Here is a 25,299-nt window from a genome sequence, read left to right as displayed (position 1 = left end):
TGTTGGATTTGATATTTTCAGGGGATTTTTTTATCGCGTCGGAGTACATTTTTCCAGGATTTGATGGTGGAGGGGTTGGAGTGTAAAAGAGGCTGCAACGGTCAGGGCAGCGAATCCCCTGTCCCTCACAGTTTTCCCTCACCCGTTCATCCTCTCATGGCTTTCCCAAAAATCAATAGATACACCATCGACAAACCTGTGCGGCTGGTTGCTCATAAACTCTATTACACAATGCGTTAAAATTGGAAAAATTTACATACACTGGTGATGAATTGATGCCACAGGACGAGGTACTTTCACGGGGATGAAATCAACGACAGGATAGGGCCATTTCTCTTCGGAACAATTCAGTTTTTTTTTTATCATGTTGTTATAAATTCGAAACCATCATTGTTAAATTCTGAACTAGGATAACTGAATCTTGTGATTATTTTCGAACTGGAATTTTTTACTTTCCGATTTTCCGATTTTTTTCGTTTTCGGAAGAAAAAAAATAAATAAAAAAAATAAAAGTAAAAAATATTAAAAATTTTGCGAATAATTTCAGTTCAGCGGAAAAATGATGGAAACGCGAAGATTTTCGACTGATGATGAATATAAAATAGATGAAGGTGAATTTGAAGGGGATTGATGGGAAATTATTTTTTGAATAGAAAATGTCAGGCATCAAGGGAGTTTTCAGTGGGAGTTGAGAAAAACAGTGATTTCTTCGAGGATTTTACTTCGACATGATGAATGATGAATTTGGAGCACGGGATGTCTTTACTTTAAAACAACATCCATATCTAGGTAGTACCAAGTGTTGCGTGAAAATACGTCAAAGGGATGACACTTGTGATAGCCTTTTTTTCCGAGGGAGAGAAGCTAAAACCCCATAACGTACGATACTCAATACAAGGGGGAAACGATTTTAAACCCCTCTTCAAAGTCCTCGACCTCACTTCAAAGACACCGATTCTTTCCTTTTTTTACGCATATTAAGAATCTTGTTCTCATTCGAGATAAAATACAACCCTCCGCACCGATAATCTTGACTCCATAAATAAGAAATCTTAAAATACACGGAGAATAAAATTATTAGCAATTTGCCAGGGCTCAAACTTGATTGTTTAAACCATTTAAACCAAATGGAATCAGACTTTTTAGAATATTTTTGACGAATGACATGGAATATGGAATAAGTGAATTTTTTCAACGCCAATTTTTTGCCGATATCTCGGAATTGAAGCTCCATTGCGCATTTTTTATATAAACATTTTTTATAGAAAATGATGAGAGCTAGAAGAAAGGTATCTACGAAAAAATCGCTGTCTCCCTTCAATTTCGAGATATTGGCTAAAAATTGGCGGAGAAAAAAAATCGCTTATCCTAGTCTACCACTTCGCTATATAATTTTTCAAATAAATTAATGAAATATTAAAAAATTCTAATATTCATATAAATAAATTAATAATTAATAAAAAAAATGGAAACCCCAGGATTCGAATACCTCCGAGGGTAAATCCTCCAGTCACATTACCGACATATTTTCTCCAGAATTTTAGTTCCTTCGGCCGATGTTCCGCCGAGATAGCGCCATCATCCAATCACTCAATCCGCCGCACTCTAAAATCTCAACAATAACGATGAGATTCAGTCCTCTCATTCATAAGAACGAAAAAAGATAAATGAGAAATTATCATGGGGCTCTAGAGCTGCTTGTGATGAATGTGCACAAGTCCCTGCACCTCCACTAACTCACAGTTCAAATAATTCTTACGTAATTCAGTGGTGAATAAATCAATAATTCAACCGAGAATCTAATCAATTATCTCCCTGTGTCTATCATAAACTCTAGTCAATGCTCTGTCAAATGAATAAAAATGAATCGATGAATAGTTTTGGTCCGCTGATCGGAGCTATCGATGAGGGGACGAGTAGTGTCAGATTTTTGGTACGTAATTCAATTTTTATTAATTAATAATTACTATCTCAACACCCCTATTCATTCTATCATTTATTATTTAAATAATTGATCAATATGAATTAAGATGAATTATTCATGATGTCAGGTATTCGCAGCAGATAATTCTGAAGTATTGACATATCATCAAATTCCAATACCATTATCATACCCGAGAGAAGGATGGGTTGAACAGGATCCTCTGAAGATCCTGAACGCAGTCAGAGAATGTCTGAATCAAACTGTCATTAATTTACAACAATTGAGGATTGATCCGGCTGACATCGTTGCGATTGGTATTGCCAATCAAAGGGAGACGACAGTTGTCTGGGACTCATTGACTGGAGAGCCTTTATATAATGCTATCGGTGAACTCATGGAATATTAATTTGAAAACATTTGTGTAGTAATAATGTGGATGATTAATTAATCCTCCATTGCAGTGTGGATGGACATGCGAACAACTTCGATTGTCGACGATATTTTGAAGAGCATTCGTAATCAAAATAAAAATTACCTCAAGCCACTGTGTGGTCTCCCAATTAGTCCTTATTTCAGTGCTTTAAAGTTGAGGTGGCTTCTGGATCATGTGGCGAAGGTTCGAGAAGCTGTAGATTGTGGAAGGTGCATGTTTGGTACTATTGATTCATGGTTAATATGGGTGAGTACTCTATTCGATCTTCAAATATTCATCAATCATCTGAGAAAGCCTGAATAAAGAATTTAATTATGGAGAATTAAATGAAGGAAGACAATTTATATTTGGGATTTCAGAATTTAACTGGAGGTGTTCATGGTGGTGCTCACAGTACGGATGTTACAAATGCCTCGCGCACAATGTTAATGAACATCAGGACGTTGCAATGGGATCAAACCCTTCTAGGCTTTTTTCGAATACCAGAGAATATTTTACCCCAGATTAGAAGCTCATCTGAGATTTATGGGCATATCTATGAAGGAACTCTGAAAGGAGTGCCCATATCTGGCGTAAGTATTCAAAAGTACGAGAATGAGAAATAAAAGATATCGATAATGTTGGATGGAATAAATTAATTAGAACGTTAACAGTGTTTGGGAGATCAACAGTCGGCTCTAGTCGGTGAGATGTGCCTCCAGAGAGGACAGGCAAAAAGCACTTATGGCACTGGATGCTTCATGCTGTACAACACAGGCACTGCTGTAAGTTTTTCCAATGAAATCATCAATTTCCATTAATTAATGACAGTTTAATTGAGGGAGAGAATGTCAATGAAGATTGCAGTGTCCTAAAATGAATGTTTTTTTATTCAATTTTCGGACAATGAAAATTCATGCATGTGTTCAGTCAGGATGGAGAATTTTTTATTGGTGTTGTAATTATGTTTCAGATAGTGCAATCTAGACATGGTTTACTGACAACAGTTGCTTATCAATTGGGACCAACAGCCCCGCCGATATATGCTCTGGAAGGTTCCATAGCTATAGCGGGAGGAGTATTGGAGTGGATCAAAGAGAATTTGCATTTCTTGTCTGATGTGAAGGAGTCTGAGGTCATGGCCGACCAGATTCCACCAGGAAATCATGTGACATTTGTTCCGGCATTTTCGGGGCTTTATGCTCCATACTGGAAAAAGGATGCTAAAACGTAATCGTCTGAAATTTATTGGGAATATATAAATATTCTCGACATGGTAGAATTGATAAAGGAAAGAGCATTGAATATTTTTTTTTAATTTTTTCGTTTGTTTTCAGTGTGATTTGTGGAATAACTGAAAACACAACGAGTGCGCACATAGTGAAGGCAGCCCTGCAGGCTGTCTGCTTTCAAATTCGAGATATTCTGGGAGCCATGGCAGAAGACACCGGAGTAAATCTGACAAAATTACTCGCTGACGGTGCCATGTCGAATAATAATCTTCTGATGCAGATGCAAGCAGATATCTGTGGAATATCAGTTGGTAAGTGCCTTCAAGTACTCAATACACATTGTGAAATGTTTAAAAAACAATTTCATTGATTTTACAAGGAAGTCAGGCCACTGATGAGTGAAACCACAGCACTGGGTGCTGCCATGGCAGCAGGGATGGCTCAAGGAATCAAAAAGTGGGATGTTAGAGTTGATATTGCTGTACCGAGTGATACGTTCTTACCATTGATTACAGAAAATGGTAATGGAATATTTGATACAAAACATTGCTAGTAGAAATTCAAAACTTTTTGTTAGTCATAATTCTATGCATAATTTAATTTCTTCCAGAACGAGATATGCTATATACTCAATGGAAAAAGGGTGTCGACAGGAGTTTAAATTGGGACGAACCACCAGACACCAATGGTAAAAAAATTATAAGAAATCATTGATATAAATATTTGTGCTTCCACTGATTTTTTTTGTTTGTTTTTTTTTTTTTTTAGAAAATTGCCTTGCAGACTGTCACAGCGCCACATCAGCTGGTATCTTCGTATTAAGCACAATAATTGTTTTGATGATGGCCAAATATCGATCAAGGCTATGACTGACCAGTAAATCTTAGAAATCACCCAGTGCTGCTGGTCTCAGCCTCAGGGAAATCCCATAATTTTTGTTGCCAAATAAACAATTATTTACTACCAATATCAAGAAGGTGAAATTCTAAATGCAATCGACGTGGTCATCCTCATTCCACGTGGTCCTGTTCATCAGGAGGTTCAATCTCCCTCGGTGGCTTCCCTCGAGAGCACGTACCTTCATTTTTATCGATATTTTCGTCATTCTTCAGGAGAGATTTATTTGATATCGATGTTTGCACTGAGACCATCGGAATAATCAGCCAGGGGTCTTCTTTTATCATCTGTATTCTTGCTCTCGCTCTCTGGGGCACCAGAATTTTGTTTATGAGAGCCCTGCAGGCATAGGACACCTTTGGCATCTTAGGAAATGTCACCTTACTCTGAACTTGCTGGGTAATCAATGAGAATCATGAATTTTTGCACAACGATTCATTAAAGAGAGAATTTTATTTTATTCTTCTGATATGTTCGGGTACCTTGAGAAGATGAGCATAATTTTTATCATCGAAGGGCAGTCTCCCGTAGACCATTGCGTAAAGAACAACCCCCAGGGACCATATGTCCGATAAATGTGGCTCGTAAGGAATACCTCGGAGGATCTCGGGAGATGCGTAGGCATAACTGCCGCAAAAGGTTTCACTCAGGGATACAGTACCACTTTTCGTTTTCATGTGGCCACGGGCAAATCCGAAGTCCGACAGCTTCAGGTTCGAGTGTTGGTCCAGAAGAAGATTTTCGCATTTTATGTCCCTAGGTTATTCTCTCTTATTCATTCATGTTTCAGGGACAGGTATTAAAGGAATGAGTTTGAATTACCTATGGACAACGCCTTTCTCATGGCAGTAATCAATAGCATTGAGAAGCTGAATGAACCATTTGCGGCTTCTAATTTCGTCGATGTAAGTATCACGCCGGATGATTTCCAGAAGACTACCATTCTCCGCAAACTCCATGATAATATAAACCCTGAATAAGTCGTTGTGAAAGAATTGCATCAAGAGTCACGAATTCATTTTTTTTTCGAACTAACCGATGTGTCGTTTCGATAGCCTGGAGAAATCTTATTAAATTCGGGTGTCTCAAGCCTTTAGCTACCTTGATCTCCCTGGGTAGAAATTTTTTGAGGTAATCACTGGGTGCTTGAAACTTGGAGACTATTTTCACGGCTACTTGACAAGCATGTCTGCTAGAATTGGCGATCTGTTGGAGCAACCGTTGAAAATAGAAATAAAACGAATGAAATCGACGCAATTGGAATATTTTGCATTGATTTAAAAAATATCCCGTTCGTCCAAAAAATCAGACGAGTAATTTACAGAATTAATTGAGAATAGGACCTTGACGGTGGCGTACGATCCGGTACCGATTATCTCCCCCAGGGTGTAGCCATGGGATTCGAGGACCGTCTGTTTTCGATCAATCTCCTGCTTGGAATTATCTTTGTTCTCCTGATCAACAGCTCCAGATGTCGATGGAGTCGTTGCTTCATCTGTCTCAGCCATCACTGATCCCAGATCATCGTCAAGGTCATAAGACTCCCGTCAGAACCATTAGTAATGCCGAATCATTCCGGAATTTTTTTTCACAAGGTTGAAAAAAATAGTCATCATTTTGCTGACTGTCTAATACAATAAAAACTGCGAATTTATTTTTAAGGAAACATGCGTGAAGTGAAAGCAAATCGGAAAACATGTGAATAGCTCGTCAAAAAATGTAGTTGTAATATTAATAATTGCAGTGTCAAATTTTTATTGAAATTTCGGGGCTAGTGAGCTCTGGAAATTTAGATTGCTGGAGAAAATATGCGAGCTTATGAGAGCTTGCTAAATATTCTTGTTTGAATTTTTGCCCCTCAATTGAGCGGTTGCGCGCAGATTAATGCACCACAGCGCATGCGGCAAAATGCCCTCTGTCACACGATTCCCAGACTTCGAATGTTTGCCTAATCGTCGGTCCTCGGACATCAACAACTTTTTGATTAATTAATTGTTGCGAAGTGCATTAAAAAGCAAATGTGTTTACCACGTCGTGAGGAGGAATTTTTTAAATCTACGGGAATTCTGTGACATCTTTTCTCGGAGGCACCATTTTCCACCGAGTTTTTACAACTTTTGTCATTCAAAATGGACCTGAAACTCTGAGGATACCACAGATTTACCCAAACGTCTGCAACAATCCTGATTTCTTCTATTGTTGCGAGAATTCACTGGATTTTCTGGATTAACATTCGAAATGGATAAAACTGCTATTGAAAAATTCATTGAAATTACAGGTTATTTTATTTATTTAAAAATAAATGCTCGTGCGAGTTAATGCATCTCTTGCTTCAATCCTCCAGCTTCAGATTATTTTTAATTTTTTTTTCATCGAACGATCTAATCTCACAATTACACGATTTCTCATTTTTTATTGGTTTACAAACAATAATTGTTCGTGAAAAAAAATTTCATACAAAGGGTTCACAGGTGATATTTCGCAAGTGACAAATCAAATTCTAAATTTGACATTTGAAATTGCAGAAGGTGCGGAGAATCGATGATTCATTGTGCAATTGAAAAATACATGAGAATTTTTTATTTTCCTCGAAATCTAAAGAGGGTGAACATTAAAAATGAAATTAATTATGCATTGAATTATTTCCAGTATGACGCCCTTCAGTATATTTGAAGATTATAACCTGAATTTTTTGTTACTGAATATGAAGAAATCAAGACATTTTTCTATATCTATTATACAAAAATCAATCTGACGTAATAATCTAAAAAGTTGGAAAACTCAAACGACATTTATGATTTGATCAGGAGAAGGCGAGGCGAGTGCCATCCAATATCTGACTCTAGCAGAGGGTAACGTTGAGAATGCAATAACCCTATTATTCGAGAGTGGAGGTGTTCCCTTGGATGCTGCACCTCCCCCAGAAGAGCCCGAGGTTCGACCACCAATTTTGCCAACGAGAGAGGTTTTGGTTCCCAGTGAGCCAGTCTGTTCGTTCCCCAGAGCCTCATCCAACGTTTTCGATAGATTCCGAGATTTTTCTGTTGAGATTCGCAGACAGGAGGAGGAGATGACGAGAAAAGTAATCGGGAGTAATCGAGCTGTTCACAGTAAAACCAAGAGACTCGAGGATTTATTCAGACCACCATATGAGATACTCTTCATGGGGTCTTTCGTCGAGGCAAGAGAACAGGCGAAGACGATGAATCGGTGGTTGTTGGTCAACGTACAAAATCCACAGGAATTCTCATGTCAGATATTGAACAGGGATGTCTGGCCAGACAATCAGATTAAAGAGATTGTCAAAGATCATTTCATTCTGTGGCAGGTATGCCGCATTTCATGAATCCATCAATGATTGCATTTATTTATGAAAAAAAAAATTTCATTATTTTCCTATTTCCCATGTTTGTTAGGTACTCTCCAATTCATCGGACGGCAAACGTTACATAGATTTCTACAACGTAACAGAGTATCCGTACCTGGCGATAGTCGATCCGAGAACTGGTGAATGCGTGAAATCCTACACGAGTATCACTGTCGATGGCCTCCTCACCAGTCTCAACGACATGTTAAGCACCTACCCATCCCCAGAATGCAGCACGAGTTCGCCAAAAGTTGAAGAGTCCCATTGTGAGCCTTCTTCATCAATTAAACGCAGTTCACGAGCCGATTCGATGACTAAAGACTCTGGAAGGAGAATCAAAAAATCGAAAAATGCTGACATCCCAACCTCCAGTGCAGGTACTTCAGAAAATTCCGCATCTATTTTTTTTTTTCAATTCTTGAGAAATCTTTCTATATTTCCAGCCTCAAGCAGTAGAACAGGCTTACCGAGCTCAAGCACTGCAATTCGTGGTAAAAGATCTAGGATAGAAATCGCTGAGGAAATACCCGAGATGAGTCAAACTGATGAAGCTGCTGTTGTGATAGAGGAGGTAAGATTAATTCAATCAATTGTTTTCAATTTCCTCTGAGAACCGGGACAGTTATGAATTAAAAAAATATAAATTACTCCAGAGCTCGACGAATAAGAATCTCCCAGAATCTTCGACGAAAGCAGCGGAAGGTAATAATCTCAAATTATACTTTCATTGTATTAACGATATTTGCCTCAAACGATTTGTCGGATTTTCCATTGAAATTCTCTTTTATATTTGCGAACGTCAGAATTATTAAAATTATAAAAAATCTCTTATCTCCAATTTTTCGTCAACAAAAATTCGTGTGACTCTAGTTCCTGTAGAAAATGGAGAGCCTTCCCTCAGATTGTGTCTTCGACTGCCTTCTGGAGGCAGGGAGGCAGTGTCCATGTGCGCCAACGACACAATAGAGGTAAATCGAGATCAATTAAAGCCAATAATGTGTAATAATTCAACCGATCATGTGCTTTGATTGCAGGGCTTTATAAAGCGAATGGAATCGATGGGCTACTCCTCGTCAGACCACACCTACCTAATTCCATTCCCCAAGACAAACTTGGGTGCACTGCCATCGCAGACTCGATTGTCTGACACTATCCTCTACCCCTCCAACACAGTATTCATCACTAAGGTTTAGAGATATTACATTTTTTGATGGAGAAGGATTTTTACAGCAGAGATCGTCAAGTAATTTTTGTATTGGAATTAAGAACTGAGACACTGCCATTTACGATGGAATTTTTTGCTCACAATGCAGACCCGTCCTGCTGGATAGATCGCAAAAAATTGGTGGATTATCCGAGTCACTTCCATACTGCCACCTTCAATTATTACTCTTACCATTTTTTTTGTGGATAATTGTACTTCACATGCAGTTAACTGTCACGATTTATATTTCATTTAACCGTGGAGTGATAAAATTGCATGAAAATATTTCAGGATGATTTTATCATAAACCGTGCTCCTGTGAATTCCTCATCTGTTTTCATCACTCCGGTACTAAGTTCAGTAGCAAAGCAGGAAAAACAAATCGGTCTTCCTTCGTTACTCCTTCATGAAAAATAGTTTATTCAACTCGAACGTATTTCTAACACGAAAAATCATTTTTCAAAAAAGTATATTTCATACATGATCATTTATACGAACATTCCCTGTTCTTTTTCTGTCAATTCGATGAAGATGTTCAAATAAAAAAAATTCTGAAAACTAACAATCGAATTGAATTTCTCCGAACTCGTAGAAATACTTATAATTTATTTGGTATAATGAGTAATTATAATATACAAGTAACATCTCATAATGAAGAAACAATAATTCAGTAAAATGTGTACGACACATTAATCAACCATTAAATTCATACTATATACAATCTGACAATAAATTCAACAGTAATTGGAGAACGAAAAAATATGAACGTATTCACAAAGAATATTGCGATAGGCTAGATAAATATTTGCTTATGAATTTAAATAAATTGGGTCGGATTAGTATTACGGTTATCACAATCTGTGAATCGATGAAGCATTATTTGGAGCCAGGAAGTATCTCAACTAAATTGGACTATCACGTAAATCTGCATAGAGCAGAAATATTAATATAAAAATAATTTGGATGTCGGAGAATTGAGGGACGATTTTGTGTGCTTCAAGCTGATTAATGTTGTGGTTTTAGCGTGTAACTCGGTTGAGCTCGTAATCTAATGCCGCTAACGTCGTCTGTGCCAAGTGAAACCGAAAAAAAAGTGAAGTAAAATAATTAGATATGTGGATGAGAGTCATGATCAATAGTGAAGTGGCAAGACGATTCGATAATACACTAATTCCATTAAATATATCCAGGAAAGAGTAATTATACGACAAGAAAGCAACTCTTTAAAAATTTAACTCGTTTCATCACTTCTCAGTCTCTTCACATCACTAATAATATCGATTTTTCAAACAATTGCGTTAGCGAATAGTCTGCAAATGAAAATAATAATGATTAAATGATAAAAGCAGATGTGATGGGTTTTTAAGCAACAGCAGATTGTCAGCCATCGGTTATAAAAATATTTGCACTACTCAATTCAGTAAATTAATATTATCATTAGTGTCCGTAACTCCGTGGACTCGAATAATTAACGACAAATGCAATATTTGATCTTGAAATAACTGACATTACTGACGATTAGTCTCACAAGTAATACGGCAAAACGTGGATGAAATTGTTACGGTATTTTTTGTTAAATCTCTGATTATTTTTGCTCTCTATCGGGAATTTGTTCAGCTAAATAAAGACTCTGGGTATTGATAATTTTTATGCGAAGAGATCTTGCTCCATACCAAACTGCTCCAAGAAAACACCCATCGGTGTGCGTCTCAGTCCAATTCCTTCGATTTTATTTACTACTTTGTTCTTGATGCTCCGCAATCTCAAAGAAGCGTGGATGAACGTAACTGGAAAAATTTTGAGGATTATCGTTTTTGGCTCTTCGAGAGTAAAATCGAGATTATCCTATCGTAGCATTCTCAGGTATGCATTTAAAAAATTCATGAATGATTTATAAAGTGACAGCTTACCACAGAAAGGCAAGAGAATGCCAATGAAGAAGACGAGAAGAGAGCCCAGGGTATACGCAACAAAGGTAGTTCCAAAGACGATGACAATCAATCCAGCCAAGGGATTCTTTTTCTTGAAATTATGAATCGCTCTACCCTCGGTCGACATGTACGCAAAAATCGCGAGAACAACTGCCATTGCTATCATCCCCAGGAGCATTTTGCCGGGATGAATTAACCTGATATTAAAAGTATTGTCTCAGAAATTACTTGAGTGATTGAACAGTTAAATGAATATTTCGCTCACCCAACGATCAGGAAAATTACGATGGCCATGAAGAAGTAGTTGGTCTGGTAGTAAAGTAAATTTTGTACAACCCTGTTATTCCACTTGTCGAGGTCTTTAAAGTTCGGAATTTGGAAGCGAGCAGATTCCAGAATGAAGTCGTCAAGACTTCGTAAGGGTGGAAGACCCACACCCGACGAACTCAGATTAGTCTTCTCCATTTTTTAATTTATTGTCGAAATTTTATGAGAAATATGAGAGAACTATTCAGACCGATTTTTCTTACGACGGTGATTATTTTCAGACGGTGACGTGACCACACATATTTATTCTCTACTATAGCGCCGCGCTACTACCCCTGTGAATAAAGTAATTTTCTCCATAACCTCGAAAATCGCCCTGGAGAAAAAAAAAACAAATGTCTCCCAATAAATGAGTCACTTGTAACAACAGCAACCAAATATAAAATAGCAATTAAAAAAATGGTAAGTTAGAATATTAGAATAATTTTCGGGACACTCCTTTCCCATGATAATAAATTTCCCTCAATTTTCTTCAGGCACATTTGGTGAAGGACGTCCAACTGCCAAGTGTCATTCCAAAATTGCTTCTAGAAAAACACACGAATTATTTAGTTTCATACGGGACAAACAAAGATGATTACGTGAGTATTCAGATCGAGTCGTAATTTCCAGATCGATTTCTTCCTCAATGTGAAAAAAAAAATATCGAGTCTTATTCGTTTCAGATGTACTGTATGACGGAATATTTGAGGATGTCTGGTATGTACTGGGGTTTGACAGCTCTGGATCTCATGGGACAATTGGACCACACGAGCAAAGACGAAATTCTCGAGTTTATAAAAAAATGTCAGAGCGATTGCGGTGGGATCAGTGCGAGTTTGAATCATGATCCTCATTTACTTTACACACTAAGTGCTGTTCAAATTCTATGTATGTACGATGCACTTGAGGTTATTGATACTGATAAGGTAGTGAAATATGTCAAGGACCGACAATTACCTGATGGAAGTTTCACTGGGGATATCTGGGGGGAAGTGGATACGAGATTCTCCTTTTGTGCAGTTGCCACATTGTCATTACTGGTAAATTTCAATATTTCGTTTTGAATTCATAATGGACTGAATTGAAATTCTGCTTTTATAATTTTTTTTATATATCTATTCATATCTAGGGACGATTAGATGCTATTGACGTGGACAAAGCAGTGGAATTTGTAAAGAGTTGCATGAACTTTGATGGGGGATTTGGATCTAAACCCGGATCTGAAAGTCATGCAGGATTAATTTATTGCTGTCTTGGGCTCTTGTCAATAACAGGTAACAAATGGCATGAATTTGTTTTTAGAATTCTCTACTTAAAAAATGGTGGGGTGCTTTCATGATATCGATATTTTTCGGTTGTAGGGCATTTACATTTGGTAGATGCCGACCGACTGGGCTGGTGGCTTTGTGAAAGACAATTACCATCTGGAGGATTGAATGGGAGACCCGAAAAATTGCCTGATGTTTGCTACTCTTGGTGGGTACTCTCTTCTCTCACAATTCTCGGAAGGTTACACTGGATTGATAAAGACCGACTGGTAAGAACAGAACGAAAAAAAAAGCAGAAGAAAAAAGAAATAAAAACGATTGAGTAGTCAAGAGGTGAAGGGTATTATTACAAATATCTCCCCATTGTATATTTACAGCTGGAATTCGTCCTGTCTTGCCAGGATACAGAGACTGGAGGATTCTCTGATCGACCTGGTGATATGGTAGATCCGTTTCACACATTGTTCGGTCTCACTGCCATTTCTTTATTAGACACCGATCATGGGCTTAAGCCAATTAATCCCACGTTTTGCATGCCTGAATACGTGATTAGAAAAATTGGATTGAAACCTTCTAGGCTAGAAAGATGATAAGTACCTTGTCGAGAATAGCTTTTGCAGCGACACAGGCATGAAAATTACACAAATGTACATTCTTATTTAAAGTATTAAGTAATAAAAGATTCTTAAATTGAAAATCTCACCAATTTCCACATAATCTTAAATTTTTATTCAATACGAACTCTACAACTGTCATATATTACACAAACAATAAGTGAGAAACAATATTCACCATTTCATAAACTATGTGTAAAAATAGAACTCCATTCTTTCGTACGTCGCATAAGCTGAAGGAATGTTCTAAAGTCATTAACTCAATGAACATGTCTGATGAATGGTACGCTCGTATTTTCCCAAGGCAAGAAAAATTCATTCAATTGTCCCTAAAAAATGGTTTCATTCTCTTATTTGCGAGGATCATCGGCCCACCACAACCAAAAGACTTGAACTCTCGCTAATTAATTTATACAGTCATATCTCAGCAATTTTCACCCTCTAGAGCGATTCAATACTCGAAGAGAAACGCACAACGCAAAAGTAAGAATGGATTCATATCAAATTAGTACGAAATAAATTCTCTTTGTCAATGAATAAGTAAATCATCCCCACGTGCTTTCAATAAACATTTTTTCATATATATCGTGACAGTCTTTATGCATTGATACACAACATAAGCCCTCATTCATAGCTCTTATGCGTATAATTGCGATATCATTAATTAGTGCTAAATCATAGTTCCCATTAGCGTAAACAACTCCTCTGCATCCTCATAATTCAAAGATAATGCAAGTGTATTTGGACTTGCGGTGAACTACCGCAATGTCGAAAAGACTTCATCTAAAATTTCAACCATAGCATTTATTATGTCATCTCATAGACTCCATTCAATATATTTAACATTGGATTTGCACAGAGAGAGAAAGTTTTCTGATGTTAGAAAATAAGTTTTTCATTTTATATCAAGATAAAGTTTTCTGGAATAACCAATAATTTTTTTCAAGTTTACAGACTTCTTTTCAAACATCTAGAAATATTTTCCTAACAAAATAAAAGATGTAATCTCTGCGTGCAATAATTATCCCTTAATTATCAGTATCACTCTGTTAAAATATCCTTAAATCTATAATCACGATATACCAAATTTACCTATATGTACAATATTACCACAATTAGTGGTAACGACGATCATCCATAAAGTCACTCATCAAAATTCATATAATGAATTATCCTGTTATCAATTGTTGCGAGTAATTGATTTTTCAAAAGGTTAAAAACCATCTCGAATCAGCCGGAAGCTGTGAGGAGGTCCATTATCAATGAAACATCTCAATGAACAATGATTATTTGGATCTGAGTACTTAGCTACTCAGTGTGCATTAAATCGAAACGGTACCATGAAATATTATGACGTGAGCACCAACTGCTCTCAATATTCAACGTGAAAATAAGTAAATGGAGCATTGGAAAAAAAAAATGCTGAATCAATATTACTCTGTACATTCTCACTGCTCCTGTGGTACCTTCAGGAGAACGGTCCGAGTCCCATCGGCGTCCGATATATTGATCTTCAATTCATTCGTCAGGGCCTCGAGTTTGTCCACAACTCTAGCCCCTGGCTCTACACCAGGTTTTGGCGGAGGCCACACGTCATCCAACGGTGGTTCAATGTACTTTTTACTCAATTTCATGTCTGAAAATTCGGTTTTTTGGTTGAGCGTTCCGCCCACGTGACTCATACACGCTGGATATTTAGTTGGTTGATCGTCGTCGTAACGCGGACGTTTGTAGAGCGGAACCTGAAATACTGGGCTGTAATCGTGGTCTAGTAGACCCTCCACCTCTTCCAGTAGATCGCCGCATTGCTGTAGATCTTCGTCCATCCGATTTTTTGTGAAAAGAAGACTTCTTGAGCGACCTGCAATTAATTCACCTTTTGATTTACAAAAAAAAAAATTCCATTTCAATGAAAAACAATCAATCACTGTTCACCATTGATTCATCCAATTAAGGGATTTTTATGGAATCGGGGTAATAGAGCAATTAGTGCTATTTATGTTGGAGAACCGACAAGTGCTGTTCTTCATTTCTCGAGGGATTTCTTCCATTGGTTCGGATGAAGGGAAATTAAATAAAAATGATCAATGCCTCTCGTCTTAAGTGAATGGATTTCGCAAATATTTTTCTCTTTAGCTATGTTTTAGATCTGGATGATAAGTATTATGCGAATAAACCCTGAGGATTGAGGTCAAAAGACTTCTTGAAGCCATGCATTGCAATTGGAGAAACAAGATCCAGGGCTCATGGTCAAGTAGAAAGTAGTTGAGTGACTTTTTTAAAATTAATCATTCAGTCACTCCCGATTTCTGGCCATTCAATGCACCATCATATTTTAAATTTACATTACCAAGGAGAAATTCCGCTACAAGGGGTTTTCAAAGTTTTAAATTTCGTAAGTCATCATTAAATCGGGGGGAGGGAAGAATTTAATTTGTCAAGGTGCATTTTTAAATAAAAATGTCGACGAAATCTGCAGTGCAGGCGCGTTCTTCATTACTGCTGAGTCAAATATTTCCTGAGAAATATTTGGTCTGATGTTATCGAACTTTGCATATTGTCATTTCGACGAGAGCCTCTTCGGGGTTTATAAACGCAGATGTTTCGTTTAATCACAAATCGAGTTATGACAATGCAAAGAAGATATACCACTCCATTTCCACATCTCTGACATTGTCAGTATAAAACAAAGCGTGGAACGAACTGAACCGTAGGATGTGAAAGGAGCGGAGGAACTGAAAAAACAGGATGAAAAAAAAAATGGAAGACAAGAGAAGCCATGGGCCTTTCACAATCTTTGTGAGGTCAATGTCCCATTGCGACCCGACACGTGTAAGAATACAGTTATGATGGATCACTTCTCAAATGGTTTCAACCGTCATTATAAACGCCGAATTAAAGAATCACGCAGTGAACAACAAAAAGGCATCATTGAATTGGAAGAAAATAATGAGATAATTTAATTTGACGAAAATTCCTGAACCAGTAATATTATTTTACGCAAATACCCCCCGAAAAATTGATGGCTCGAATTAAATAAATAATTTATTTAATCAAATGTCCAGTTGTTGTGCTGTCGCTCCGACTGAATAAGTTCTATCTCGAATCCTCACAATATGAAAATTATACCCTCAGAGTTACGTGCAGAGGCATCTCTAATCCCATAATAATAAATACCTAGACTATTTACGTAAGACTTCTTACCGGCTAGCGGCGGCATCTTTTCCGGCTGCTCTTGCTCCCTGGCGAGTTCACTCGTGTTGTTATTAGAATGTGGCCGTAGGTTTGGAACAGCAACGAGAGCCAGAGAAAGGAGCAGTACCATGAGACAAGTTGCTGGTTGTGCACTCTTGTTACCCTTTTGTATGAGTGCCTGCAATCGCTTGAGCTGTCCCGCTAGACTCTGATTCTGGGTCTGCAGTGCCTTTATACGCTTCAGAAGAGTCATGTTCTCCTCTGTGCACTGCTTAACACGATCCTCAAGCCCATCAACGTATTCCTTTTTCCGTTTGCGGGAGTCCTGAGCGGAAATCTTGTTGCGAATTTTACGGCGAATTCTCTTCAATTCTCGCTCTTCTGGTTTTGTTAATGGATAATGAGTTGGCAGAGTTATTCCCTCTTTCTGGAGAAGACGCTTCTCCTCGGCATTTAGCTTGAGGGGTGGATAGCCCGAGCCTGTGTCGCACGTTTCTTCGTCCGAGGTGATGCTTTTGTCGAGACTTACGTCCTCTTGCTTTATATTTACCTACAGGTGCAGAATAATTAAATTTATTCATAAATTCATTTATTCATTATTATTGGAGAAACGAGGTGAACTCAACTCACAGGAATGGCTTTGCTGATAACATTCCCCTGATTGATATGACTTATTTTAAAATTCTTGAGATTTCTCGCCTGTGTTGCATTGATAATCTTGATAGCACGTACATCTTTCATATCTTTTAGACTAACTGGTAGGAGGATAGATCGTGGATGATTACCAGCGCCAGAAGGCGTTACTCGAATCAATTGTCTGATATTTCTCTTGCCCCCGGCATTACGAATAGTAACTGTTGGCTCTTGTTTTATCATTTGCTTAAGTGGAGCGTCTGAAAATTGAGAAAAATAATCAAACATTTGGTCGTTATCTAGGGGGTGGGAGTTAGCGAACTGCCTTGACTTGTGCAAAGTTCATTAAATATTACGTCATCATGCAGTTGCTTCAATACGTGAAGATGACGCATACTGACATACTTTGAGGGAATAGCTTGCACTATTGTTTTTTAATTGATTTAAAAGAAACATTCAATCGAGTGGCGATAAATTTTTTTTTAATAGACTGCAGAGGGAACTGACCTGATTCAGACATGGGCTCCTGTTTAATAACTGGCATTGTCAATTCCGTGTTCTCCACAGTACCGGAATCGACGACCGTTACCATTGGCTCGAATTCCATTTCCTCGGTGATGTCAGTGGCTGGTGATCCCAAGTTGGAGCTCATAACGGAGCGAACAGGGCTGTCGATGCTTGCCATGGAATCGTTGGGACTCCCAAGAGGTTCAAAATCCCCATAATTTTGGGGACTACTGATGCTGTCATTGCCAATTTCAATCTGATCATCATCAATGGGGAGCAGAGGACTCAGCTGCTGCTCACAGGAGAGACTCAAGGCACTGGAGAGACCGCTGTCCGAGGACGACGAGGGAATAGTCTCTAGGTCATTGTCAATCAGATTGAACTGGTCATCCAGGCTGAAGATCGAGCCAAACAGATCGTCTGTGTTCGATGTCATCCATTCTTCCGCCTGGGATCGTAAATCAATCGATTACATTCAAAAAATTAGGCATTTCAATTCGAATAAAATTGCTCATGGTGGTCATTGAATCGAGACCACTGTGCGTCAATTATGCGCATGTGCTTGTGTCTGTGAACGGAATATCCCAGTTTTCTTTGGTCTCAAATAACCCAGATCTACAGAAATATATTTCAAGCGATGAACGAACAGTACCTGAAACGACGATAAAACGTCCATTGGGCGGAAAACTAGAACGGCAACCGAGATACAGTAAAAAAAAAACCCCCAGATACGTACAATCTTATCTACATCGAACAGAAATATGGTATAATGTTTTTTTTCTGATTACACATGTCGACGAATACATCAGGCCCTCCGATGTTACGTGTTATTTTTTTCCGACAACTCTATAAAAAGAACTCGAATTTTCATCTGTGCAAGCATCGATAACACGTGGATAAATTCCCATCGAGAACTAGACGCTTCCATCGGAATATTTATTCCTTAAAATTCTGAGACGGCCTGAACAAACCCCTGAATGTATTTAGTCTCCAATCAATTGATGTCTCCAGCGGTTGAATCCACTGGTGAATGCGAAAGAGATTGTGCACCGTTTCACCAATCTCTCGTTATTTCGTCTCTCTCCTCGGTGCTATCTCTCTCAAATTCATCTTTCACTTGTGTTACAATTGCGATATTAGGCGAGTTGAATCAATGGCCGAAAGTCTGCCCCAATTCCCAGAAATCCGCCTGAACCGGAGAGCAACGAATTCCCATGCCAAGTGTACAGAAAAAAAAACCAATTCAAGGATTTTTCATAATTTAAAAAATTACTGTCCTCATTTTTTCGAGAATAATCCCCGAAATTGGACTTTTGGATTGACAAAAAATAGTTTTCACTGATTTTTTTCTGAAATCCCTCAACCGTCCAGTGAAGCTCTAATAATATAATGTAACATTTCCCGGAAATATACCGGAAATGCCAATCAACAACTTCCATTCATATCTACAACTATTTGAAATTATAAAAAATTATAAACATTTCATAATTCTCGAAGAATTATGCGGGTTAATGTGAATTTTTCAATATCATCCCCAGTTTGACTCCCCATATATCTCCCGCCCCTTCGGGAATTTCGTGGGAAAATCTGAGGTCCTAGCCCGCATTAAAAGATTTTTGGGGAGGTGCGTTCTATTACTGATTTACGATCAGTCCCATAATTATCCGAGGCTTCACCTAAAAACAGGTTTTTGACCTGAGTGCCGGCGCCCCATCCTAAGGGATATTGTAAGGAATGAGGGAATGTACATAACACGGCCCTATCTCCACCCAAAGAGCCATCGGATTCGATAACCAGTTTAGATATTTCCAGATGAACAGCTAGTGCATCCCTGCACCAACATTTCCACTTTACAACATTATAATTTCCAGAATAACCCAAAGAGAATTTTTACTGCAATTATTCTGCTGCCAGCTATATACCTGATAGTCGTTTGGTAGAAATAATTTCTTGGCATACCTCGAAAAATACCCAAAATAAATTCTCCCAACGATAATTAAATGTTAATTACGTCTGCCATTAGCCCACAAGAGTAATCCAGGATCATTACCCTGCGAACTAATAGCTTCATATTCAGTGAGATCGAGGTGAAAGTCTCTTTAAAATTTCTTCAGAGTTAGAACAATTGTGGAATTATAAATTAATGATAAAACCCGCATTCAACATGGCGGCGTACAATATCGGTAATGCCGGCACGTGGTGTAGGTTTGATTCCATATGTTACATGGAACATTACAAAATAATATTACCCCCGAGGAAATCCGTTTTCGCTTTCATCCGCCCTCCCCCACAAATTATCCTTGAATTTTTAATTTCCCATCAACTGCGAGCTCCCAAATAAAATATTCGTCCAGTAATTAGAATTCTACAAAGTAATATCCGGCGGGATTTACATGACTGAAATAAACAACTAAAAGATAACAAGTCGATGTCTTAAGAGAACTCAAAAGATAATAGAGATAGGGAAATTTTTCTTAGAAATTCTTTTACAGAGTGCAATGAGAGCTACAATTTAGGAATCTATACAATTTTCTCATTGTTAGATTCGGAGATATAAATTCATTCTGAAATATAATCTCCTGGATTCCCAGTTTTTGCAGCAACTCCGTAAATCCCTCGAATGTAATTCCCGGTACCATATGTTATTTACGTACTCAAGGAAACTCATCACAGTGGATAGCTCAAGGAAAAAGCATTGACTTAATGATTCGAACAAAGTCTACGATAATTCCCATTGTCGCCATAAAGTCAGAACAAGATAAATCCGGTTATTTAAATTCATAGATTTTCTCCGGAGAGAGGCATTAGAATTCCTACGGCAGTAAAAAATACATAAACGATAATGAACAGTAATAAGTGGCAACAAACAATAGATAGAATTTAAGAATTTAAGAATTTGTTTATGTTATTAATAAATATGAATAAATAGGCGTTCCCCTCCGAAATCAAGGAGTCTCACAGGTGTGCGGTCATTTGCCCGGCAAACAGCCCATGAGTAACGGTACTAAGTATTTTTTAACGGTAAAGAAATTCCTCGGTATTACCAATCCAACAATTCCAATTCTAAAACATCAATAACACCGATCGAGAGAATAATCAAAACGAGGGTTTTTCCTCGGGTTATCGCGTTCCGCATTTTATCGCGTCGAAAAAAACCTTCGGAGTGACTGTGAGCGATTGCTCCAAAAAGAACAGAAAATATCCAATTACTCACCGCAATACTGTCATTGACGTAACTCTCCTTCATCAGGACATCATCCTTTATATTTTCCTTGAGCATCGGGTCCTCCCGATCGAATAGGTACTCCATGAGCGTCATCTCCGGCGATGTAGCCGTCATCCTGACAGTTTATTTAACTTTTTCCGAGATGAAAAAGCCTATGACACTGTCCACTGTGTATCACCAGTCAGTACCACTAGTTCCATTAAATGTACCGATTATTTTGTGGAGGAAAATTCACACGGGGAGGCACGATGGAAATTATGAGCCAGTGGGGAAAACACTGGGACATGCGTCACAATCAGAACGATGAATACGACTTTAATAACGAGTCAAACAATTTCTCGAGGAGTTTGAGTGCTCGCCCCACCCCAAAAGTGATAGTCAACCGGTTTCGAAGAACTTCATGGCTTTTTTTGGGAGGGGGGGGACCCGGAGGAATTCTTACCGAATTATTATTATTTTTTGGGCAATTGCCCAATCTTTATCGACACATCGGGGTAATCGATTTAGAGCTCCAGGGTTTGCACACTTGCACACTTGATGGTTATCCACTGGTGAATGACAAAATAGAACACATGCGGGTAGAAAAACTGCCAGCGTGGCAATAAATGCGTCACAGGCGACGCCAAGTTGAGAGATTTGGTCAACTGTCATTGGTCAGCTCTTTGGTGCCTCTGGGAAATTCCGCCCTGTCATTGGTCGATCGGTGACGGTGGAATGCGCGCGCGTTTTTGAGGGGACGATTTGAGATTCTTCATTTTTTGGGGGATTGCGTCAGGTGTAATTATCAGGGGTGATGAGACATGCGAGAAGTTGGTCTAAACTGGTCTTATCGGTTTTGCATGGCAGAAAATAAATATTGATAGGATGGAAATGTGGCCGAGATTTTTTGGAGATGTCCACGTATTTTTCAACTTCAATAATAAGTCGGGGGAACGATTATTAGAGATTGAAAAGTGGAAATGAAAATAGTAATAAAAATGATGGAAATTAAATTTCTTAGATCTGTTAGTGATTTTTATTCATTTATTGATTCTTGTGATTTTTATCCTTGACTTGGTGGAAGTGCAATTGAGGGGTTCAATCAGAGAGGATTGACTAGAGTAGATGCTCGGGTCTGGGGGTTGGAGTGACCCCACTCCAAGGGAGAGGGCACCACACGCAATGCTGGGGTGTCTGCCCGTCAGTCGGTTCGGTAACTGCCTCGAAAATTTTTGGAAATGTATCAGGGGAGCATGAAAATCGAGGAAGTATTCACTGAAATTGAAAAATTCGAAATTTTCAAAAATATATCAGGGGAGCATGAAAATCGAGGAGGTATTCACTGGAATTGAAAAATTCGAAATTTTCAAAAATGTATCAGGGGAGCATGAAAATCGAGCAGGTATTCACTGAAATTTGAAAATTCGAAATTTTTGGGAATGTATCAGGGGAGCATGAAAATCGAGCAGGTATTCACTGAAATTTGAAAATTCGAAATTTTTGGAAATGTATCAGGGGAGCATGAAAATCGAGGAGGTATTCACTGAAATTTGAAAATTCGAAATTTTTAGAAATGTATCAGGGGAGCATGAAAATCGAGCAGGTATTCGCTGAAATTTGAAAATTCGAAGTTTTTGGAAATGTATCAGGAGAGCATGAAAATTGAGGAGGTATTCACTGAAATTTGAAAATTCGAAATTTTTAGAAATGTATCAGGGGAGCATGAAAATCGAGGAGGTATTCACTGAAATTTGAAAATTCAAAATTTTTCGAAAGATTATCAGGGGAGCATGAAAATGGAGCAGGTATTCACTGAAATTGAAAAATTCTAAATTTCATAATAAAAAAAAAACCAATTTCGTAACGCAGAAGATAACATTCACCGCGTCGTGGTGACTGTCGGTCCCCCTTTTGTATTACTGGGAATTGATAACGAAAAATTATACCACCAGCAGGTACCTCCGAGATCTGTCGATTTCCAACACCTTCGACCGCTAATAAAAAAATTCTTCAATTACAAAACGTGATTACAAAAATTGATTCCAGCAATTACTCTCTGGAAATCCTACCCAGCCAATAATGAAAAAAAACTACATGTCAAATACCCAGTGATAAAACACAAAGTATTTTCATATCTGTGTGTCTGATGGTTTTCATTCAATCACGTCAATTATCGGAGAATAATTATTAATTTAATGAATCCCTTGGAACAAACAATAGTGAAGAATTTATTGGAAGTCAGAGTGAGGCGCCATGAATGATCGATCGTAAAGTTGTAAATTAAAATAATTAACTCTTTTGTACTCGATGAACTCTCGAAGCAATTACGAAGAATTCTTTTCCAACGACAGGTTTACGATAATTGGAATAGCATTATCGACCAACAGGTGGTGATAGAAATAATTGCAGTCATCTCGCAACAAAGGATACATTCATTAAAAGCATAAATATGATGCATCCCTATTTCAGCTTTTCCCGCGCCTCGTACATTACAGTAGAATGAGTTGAATGGGTCACGTTGATTCAATTATAACGAGAGTTCAGTGTTACCATGTCACTTAGACGTGATGGATGTAATTAAAACTTCTCCGACATTTTAAAAACCTTTCGTTTAAATGGACATACCCTAGGTAAATGATGATGGAAGGCAGCGATTCTCATGCTTTTTAGATCCACTCCGTTAAACATGAACTAGACTATCGAATTAAAAGCCCATTGGATCGTCTTTCAAGCTCGATTACCTTTTTGTTTATTTATTTATTCGAAAAAACGACAGAAAAGTAACGATTGAGAAAAAAAATTATTCCTACGAAAAAATCTCGTTGATATTTCAAATGAAATTTCTTTTGAGAGAGCAAGAAATATCTCTTCTTCCAGCACCCGAGAGGATAAGAATTTCGAAAAAATCTGGATAACATTGATATCGGAATACCGGCGGTCTGAATGTCACAAACATCTCAAGAAGAGTGGGAAAATGAATGTTCAGGTATAAAATTATTAAAATTCTTCAGTTTCAACTGGTTAGTGAGCCCCGGGGATTGTTCCTGAATTGGCAACATTATCCTTCCGCTGTGCATCCTTTCAGCAATTTACACTCGAGTTTCAGAGTATAATCCCATAATGTATGGGAAAAAAAAATATCCATGCGAATGTCACATGTACATGAGAACAAAAGCACTGAAAATTGAGCGTGTACCCTTTTGCGGTGAAATACCAAGGGAGATAAAACGAAACTTGTTTTATGAGAAAATAACATCTGGTTCTGGGTTGAAGTGTATGCAGTAAGAGTTACAACTAAACTTTTCCAGAGGCAGTGAGGCACACCTTCTGTTTCTCTCATTCTTTTCGTTGGGGTATTTGATATTTAGCACAACGGAAAAACCCTCTAACTCACCGCAACGGGGATTTATTATCCCGAGGAACTGAACGCGTTGTGGAGAATGCAATTTTCTAACTTCATTTCTCATTGGGTGGTAGTTTTATTTGTTGACAGTCTTCACACTTTTTTGTGCTTTACATAATTTTAGGTTCAACGTATTCTCAAAGTGTGCCCTCGAGTCTGTTGACGATGCTTTATCGCTGTTGTCAGGTGGAATCAGCTTCCTGGAAATTCTCAAGGTGTTGGTGAACGTGCATCAATTCATTTTAACGAATTGACAAATTTTCAGGACTGAAGGCGGATGTAGCCTTTCTGAAATGTATCATCGATAATTATATTGATGTTATTAAAATTTATCTGAAATCGAGAAGTTGGAGATATCGCTCAGAAAAATCCTCATTAATTCTACCGCAATATCAAACTTCAGGATACCTCATTCCCATCGTGAATAATTATTCACTCTTGTTGATGGCTTACCTCATACGCATAATACAGCATGATGATGACTATGAGGATAAAGTTGAGGAAACTCCATCCACCCCAAGTATAAATCCTGGACAGATAGGAATAACTGGCAACGGGATTTTGCGCGCAAATACCCATTTTGACACACTCTTTTTTTATTTCACATGTCACATCTACTCGGTATCTTCATTTTCTTTTTATTCTTAAAATATTGCCGGATTTTATTTTTCCAATGTTCAATGTCTAACCCTGTTAATTTTGAGACACGCCAAGACGCTGGATTTTCTGTTTTGTTTCGCAACTCCCAATGGAGAGAAAAAAAAAATGTGAGAATCGCCCTGACGATGGCTTGACAGCATGACAGGTCTTTCGATTTTCCTCCGTGTTAAAACGTAAATCGATACCGACACCCAATTCAATTTGTCTCGCACCAGCCCGATTGCTCCTACTTCCCGTTCAATGAATTTGTTCATTTGATTTATAAAATTATTGACCATGATCTTCGCTTAGTCCAGATCACTCGCTATTGGCTTGTCATTCACTTTTCAAAATCTGTCTTCTGCCTTCGGTGCTGTCATTCACCGTCAAAATTACAATTGCACTGAAAATGGAAAGCAGAAATTTCTATTTGAATTTCGGTAATTTTTCTCTCTGTGCAATCAATCAATCTTTGATATACGCGATGGAACTGAAGTTTCGGGTCCTGAAAATTTTTTGGATACGCCGACTTGACATGTCGAGCGGAAATTAACTGCCG

At 38.0% G+C, this 25,299-nt stretch overlaps 6 protein-coding genes across 7 annotated transcripts; 3 read left to right on the top strand and 3 right to left on the bottom strand.

Annotated features, from left to right (window-relative positions):
* The first annotated feature begins 1,594 nt into the window (after positions 1 to 1,594).
* LOC105268935 (glycerol kinase-like) lies at positions 1,595 to 4,523 on the top strand. The gene is made up of 10 exons (XM_011308859.1): positions 1,595 to 1,933; positions 2,052 to 2,310; positions 2,386 to 2,603; positions 2,717 to 2,929; positions 3,011 to 3,121; positions 3,310 to 3,566; positions 3,674 to 3,879; positions 3,952 to 4,089; positions 4,179 to 4,256; positions 4,337 to 4,523. Exons 1-10 carry the CDS (start codon positions 1,841 to 1,843, stop codon positions 4,435 to 4,437), a joined length of 1,674 nt encoding a protein of 557 aa, XP_011307161.1. The 5' UTR covers positions 1,595 to 1,840; the 3' UTR covers positions 4,438 to 4,523.
* Positions 3,778 to 6,147, bottom strand: LOC105268936 (testis-specific serine/threonine-protein kinase 4-like). Its single transcript, XM_011308861.1, has 6 exons — positions 5,809 to 6,147; positions 5,502 to 5,671; positions 5,288 to 5,437; positions 4,948 to 5,221; positions 4,533 to 4,860; positions 3,778 to 3,862 (listed from the first exon to the last, which is right to left on the bottom strand). The coding sequence occupies exons 1-5, from the start codon at positions 5,971 to 5,973 to the stop codon at positions 4,579 to 4,581; spliced, it is 1,041 nt and encodes a 346-aa protein (XP_011307163.1). The 5' UTR covers positions 5,974 to 6,147; the 3' UTR covers positions 3,778 to 3,862; positions 4,533 to 4,578.
* Positions 6,148 to 6,392: 245 nt separating this feature from the next.
* On the top strand, positions 6,393 to 9,922 carry LOC105268930 (UBX domain-containing protein 7). The gene is made up of 7 exons (XM_011308854.1): positions 6,393 to 6,743; positions 7,273 to 7,793; positions 7,882 to 8,209; positions 8,276 to 8,403; positions 8,486 to 8,534; positions 8,703 to 8,800; positions 8,867 to 9,922. The coding sequence occupies exons 1-7, from the start codon at positions 6,704 to 6,706 to the stop codon at positions 9,023 to 9,025; spliced, it is 1,323 nt and encodes a 440-aa protein (XP_011307156.1). The 5' UTR covers positions 6,393 to 6,703; the 3' UTR covers positions 9,026 to 9,922.
* Positions 9,607 to 11,537, bottom strand: Jwa (PRA1 family protein Jwa). The gene is made up of 4 exons (XM_011308855.1): positions 11,233 to 11,537; positions 10,947 to 11,164; positions 10,710 to 10,823; positions 9,607 to 10,103 (listed from the first exon to the last, which is right to left on the bottom strand). Exons 1-4 carry the CDS (start codon positions 11,430 to 11,432, stop codon positions 10,042 to 10,044), a joined length of 594 nt encoding a protein of 197 aa, XP_011307157.1. The 5' UTR covers positions 11,433 to 11,537; the 3' UTR covers positions 9,607 to 10,041.
* A 51-nt stretch (positions 11,538 to 11,588) lies between these two features.
* On the top strand, positions 11,589 to 13,659 carry betaggt-II (geranylgeranyl transferase type-2 subunit beta). The gene is made up of 6 exons (XM_011308856.1): positions 11,589 to 11,696; positions 11,771 to 11,875; positions 11,960 to 12,316; positions 12,406 to 12,550; positions 12,638 to 12,813; positions 12,922 to 13,659. Exons 1-6 carry the CDS (start codon positions 11,694 to 11,696, stop codon positions 13,132 to 13,134), a joined length of 999 nt encoding a protein of 332 aa, XP_011307158.1. The 5' UTR covers positions 11,589 to 11,693; the 3' UTR covers positions 13,135 to 13,659.
* Positions 13,251 to 21,290, bottom strand: LOC105268934 (cyclic AMP response element-binding protein A). 2 transcript variants are annotated; one of them, XM_011308858.1, is made up of 6 exons: positions 21,162 to 21,290; positions 20,708 to 20,909; positions 17,494 to 17,941; positions 16,984 to 17,246; positions 16,363 to 16,903; positions 13,251 to 15,019 (listed from the first exon to the last, which is right to left on the bottom strand). In XM_011308858.1, the coding sequence occupies exons 2-6, from the start codon at positions 20,831 to 20,833 to the stop codon at positions 14,607 to 14,609; spliced, it is 1,791 nt and encodes a 596-aa protein (XP_011307160.1). In that variant the 5' UTR covers positions 20,834 to 20,909; positions 21,162 to 21,290; the 3' UTR covers positions 13,251 to 14,606. The 2 variants fall into 2 exon arrangements, with proteins under 2 accessions (XP_011307160.1, XP_011307159.1); XM_011308857.1 differs by having other exon boundaries at positions 20,708 to 21,290.
* Positions 21,291 to 25,299: the final 4,009 nt, after the last annotated feature.

The sequence above is a fragment of the Fopius arisanus genome, unplaced genomic scaffold (genome assembly GCF_000806365.1).
Source record: "Fopius arisanus strain USDA-PBARC FA_bdor unplaced genomic scaffold, ASM80636v1 scaffold00063, whole genome shotgun sequence".
Taxonomy (NCBI): domain Eukaryota; kingdom Metazoa; phylum Arthropoda; class Insecta; order Hymenoptera; family Braconidae; genus Fopius; species Fopius arisanus.
This window is presented reverse-complemented; position numbering and strand designations above follow the sequence as displayed.

Coding starts and splice junctions, on each gene's coding strand:
- LOC105268935 (XM_011308859.1), top strand. CDS start 1,841: ATGCTCTGTCAAATGAATAAAAATGAATCGATGAATAGTTTTGGTCCG. Junction 3,567..3,673: donor TGGAAAAAGGATGCTAAAAC/GTAATCGTCTGA, acceptor GTTTGTTTTCAG/TGTGATTTGTGGAATAACTG. Junction 3,880..3,951: donor TATCTGTGGAATATCAGTTG/GTAAGTGCCTTC, acceptor TTTACAAGGAAG/TCAGGCCACTGATGAGTGAA.
- betaggt-II (XM_011308856.1), top strand. Junction 12,317..12,405: donor TTGCCACATTGTCATTACTG/GTAAATTTCAAT, acceptor ATTCATATCTAG/GGACGATTAGATGCTATTGA. Junction 12,551..12,637: donor TGGGCTCTTGTCAATAACAG/GTAACAAATGGC, acceptor TTTCGGTTGTAG/GGCATTTACATTTGGTAGAT.
- LOC105268934 (XM_011308857.1), bottom strand. CDS start 20,833: ATGACGGCTACATCGCCGGAGATGACGCTCATGGAGTACCTATTCGAT. Junction 17,942..20,707: donor ACGTCAATGACAGTATTGCG/GTGAGTAATTGG, acceptor TTACGATCCCAG/GCGGAAGAATGGATGACATC. Junction 17,247..17,493: donor GGAGCCCATGTCTGAATCAG/GTCAGTTCCCTC, acceptor CTCAATTTTCAG/ACGCTCCACTTAAGCAAATG.
- LOC105268936 (XM_011308861.1), bottom strand. CDS start 5,973: ATGGCTGAGACAGATGAAGCAACGACTCCATCGACATCTGGAGCTGTT. Junction 5,672..5,808: donor GATCGTACGCCACCGTCAAG/GTCCTATTCTCA, acceptor TTGCTCCAACAG/ATCGCCAATTCTAGCAGACA. Junction 5,222..5,287: donor GAGAAAGGCGTTGTCCATAG/GTAATTCAAACT, acceptor AGAATAACCTAG/GGACATAAAATGCGAAAATC.
- Jwa (XM_011308855.1), bottom strand. CDS start 11,432: ATGGAGAAGACTAATCTGAGTTCGTCGGGTGTGGGTCTTCCACCCTTA. Junction 10,824..10,946: donor CATTCTCTTGCCTTTCTGTG/GTAAGCTGTCAC, acceptor AAATTTTTCCAG/TTACGTTCATCCACGCTTCT. Junction 10,104..10,709: donor TGTTTTCTTGGAGCAGTTTG/GTATGGAGCAAG, acceptor CACTTGGCACAG/ACGACGTTAGCGGCATTAGA.
- LOC105268930 (XM_011308854.1), top strand. CDS start 6,704: ATGGATAAAACTGCTATTGAAAAATTCATTGAAATTACAG. Junction 7,794..7,881: donor ATCATTTCATTCTGTGGCAG/GTATGCCGCATT, acceptor CATGTTTGTTAG/GTACTCTCCAATTCATCGGA. Junction 8,535..8,702: donor TTCGACGAAAGCAGCGGAAG/GTAATAATCTCA, acceptor GTGTGACTCTAG/TTCCTGTAGAAAATGGAGAG.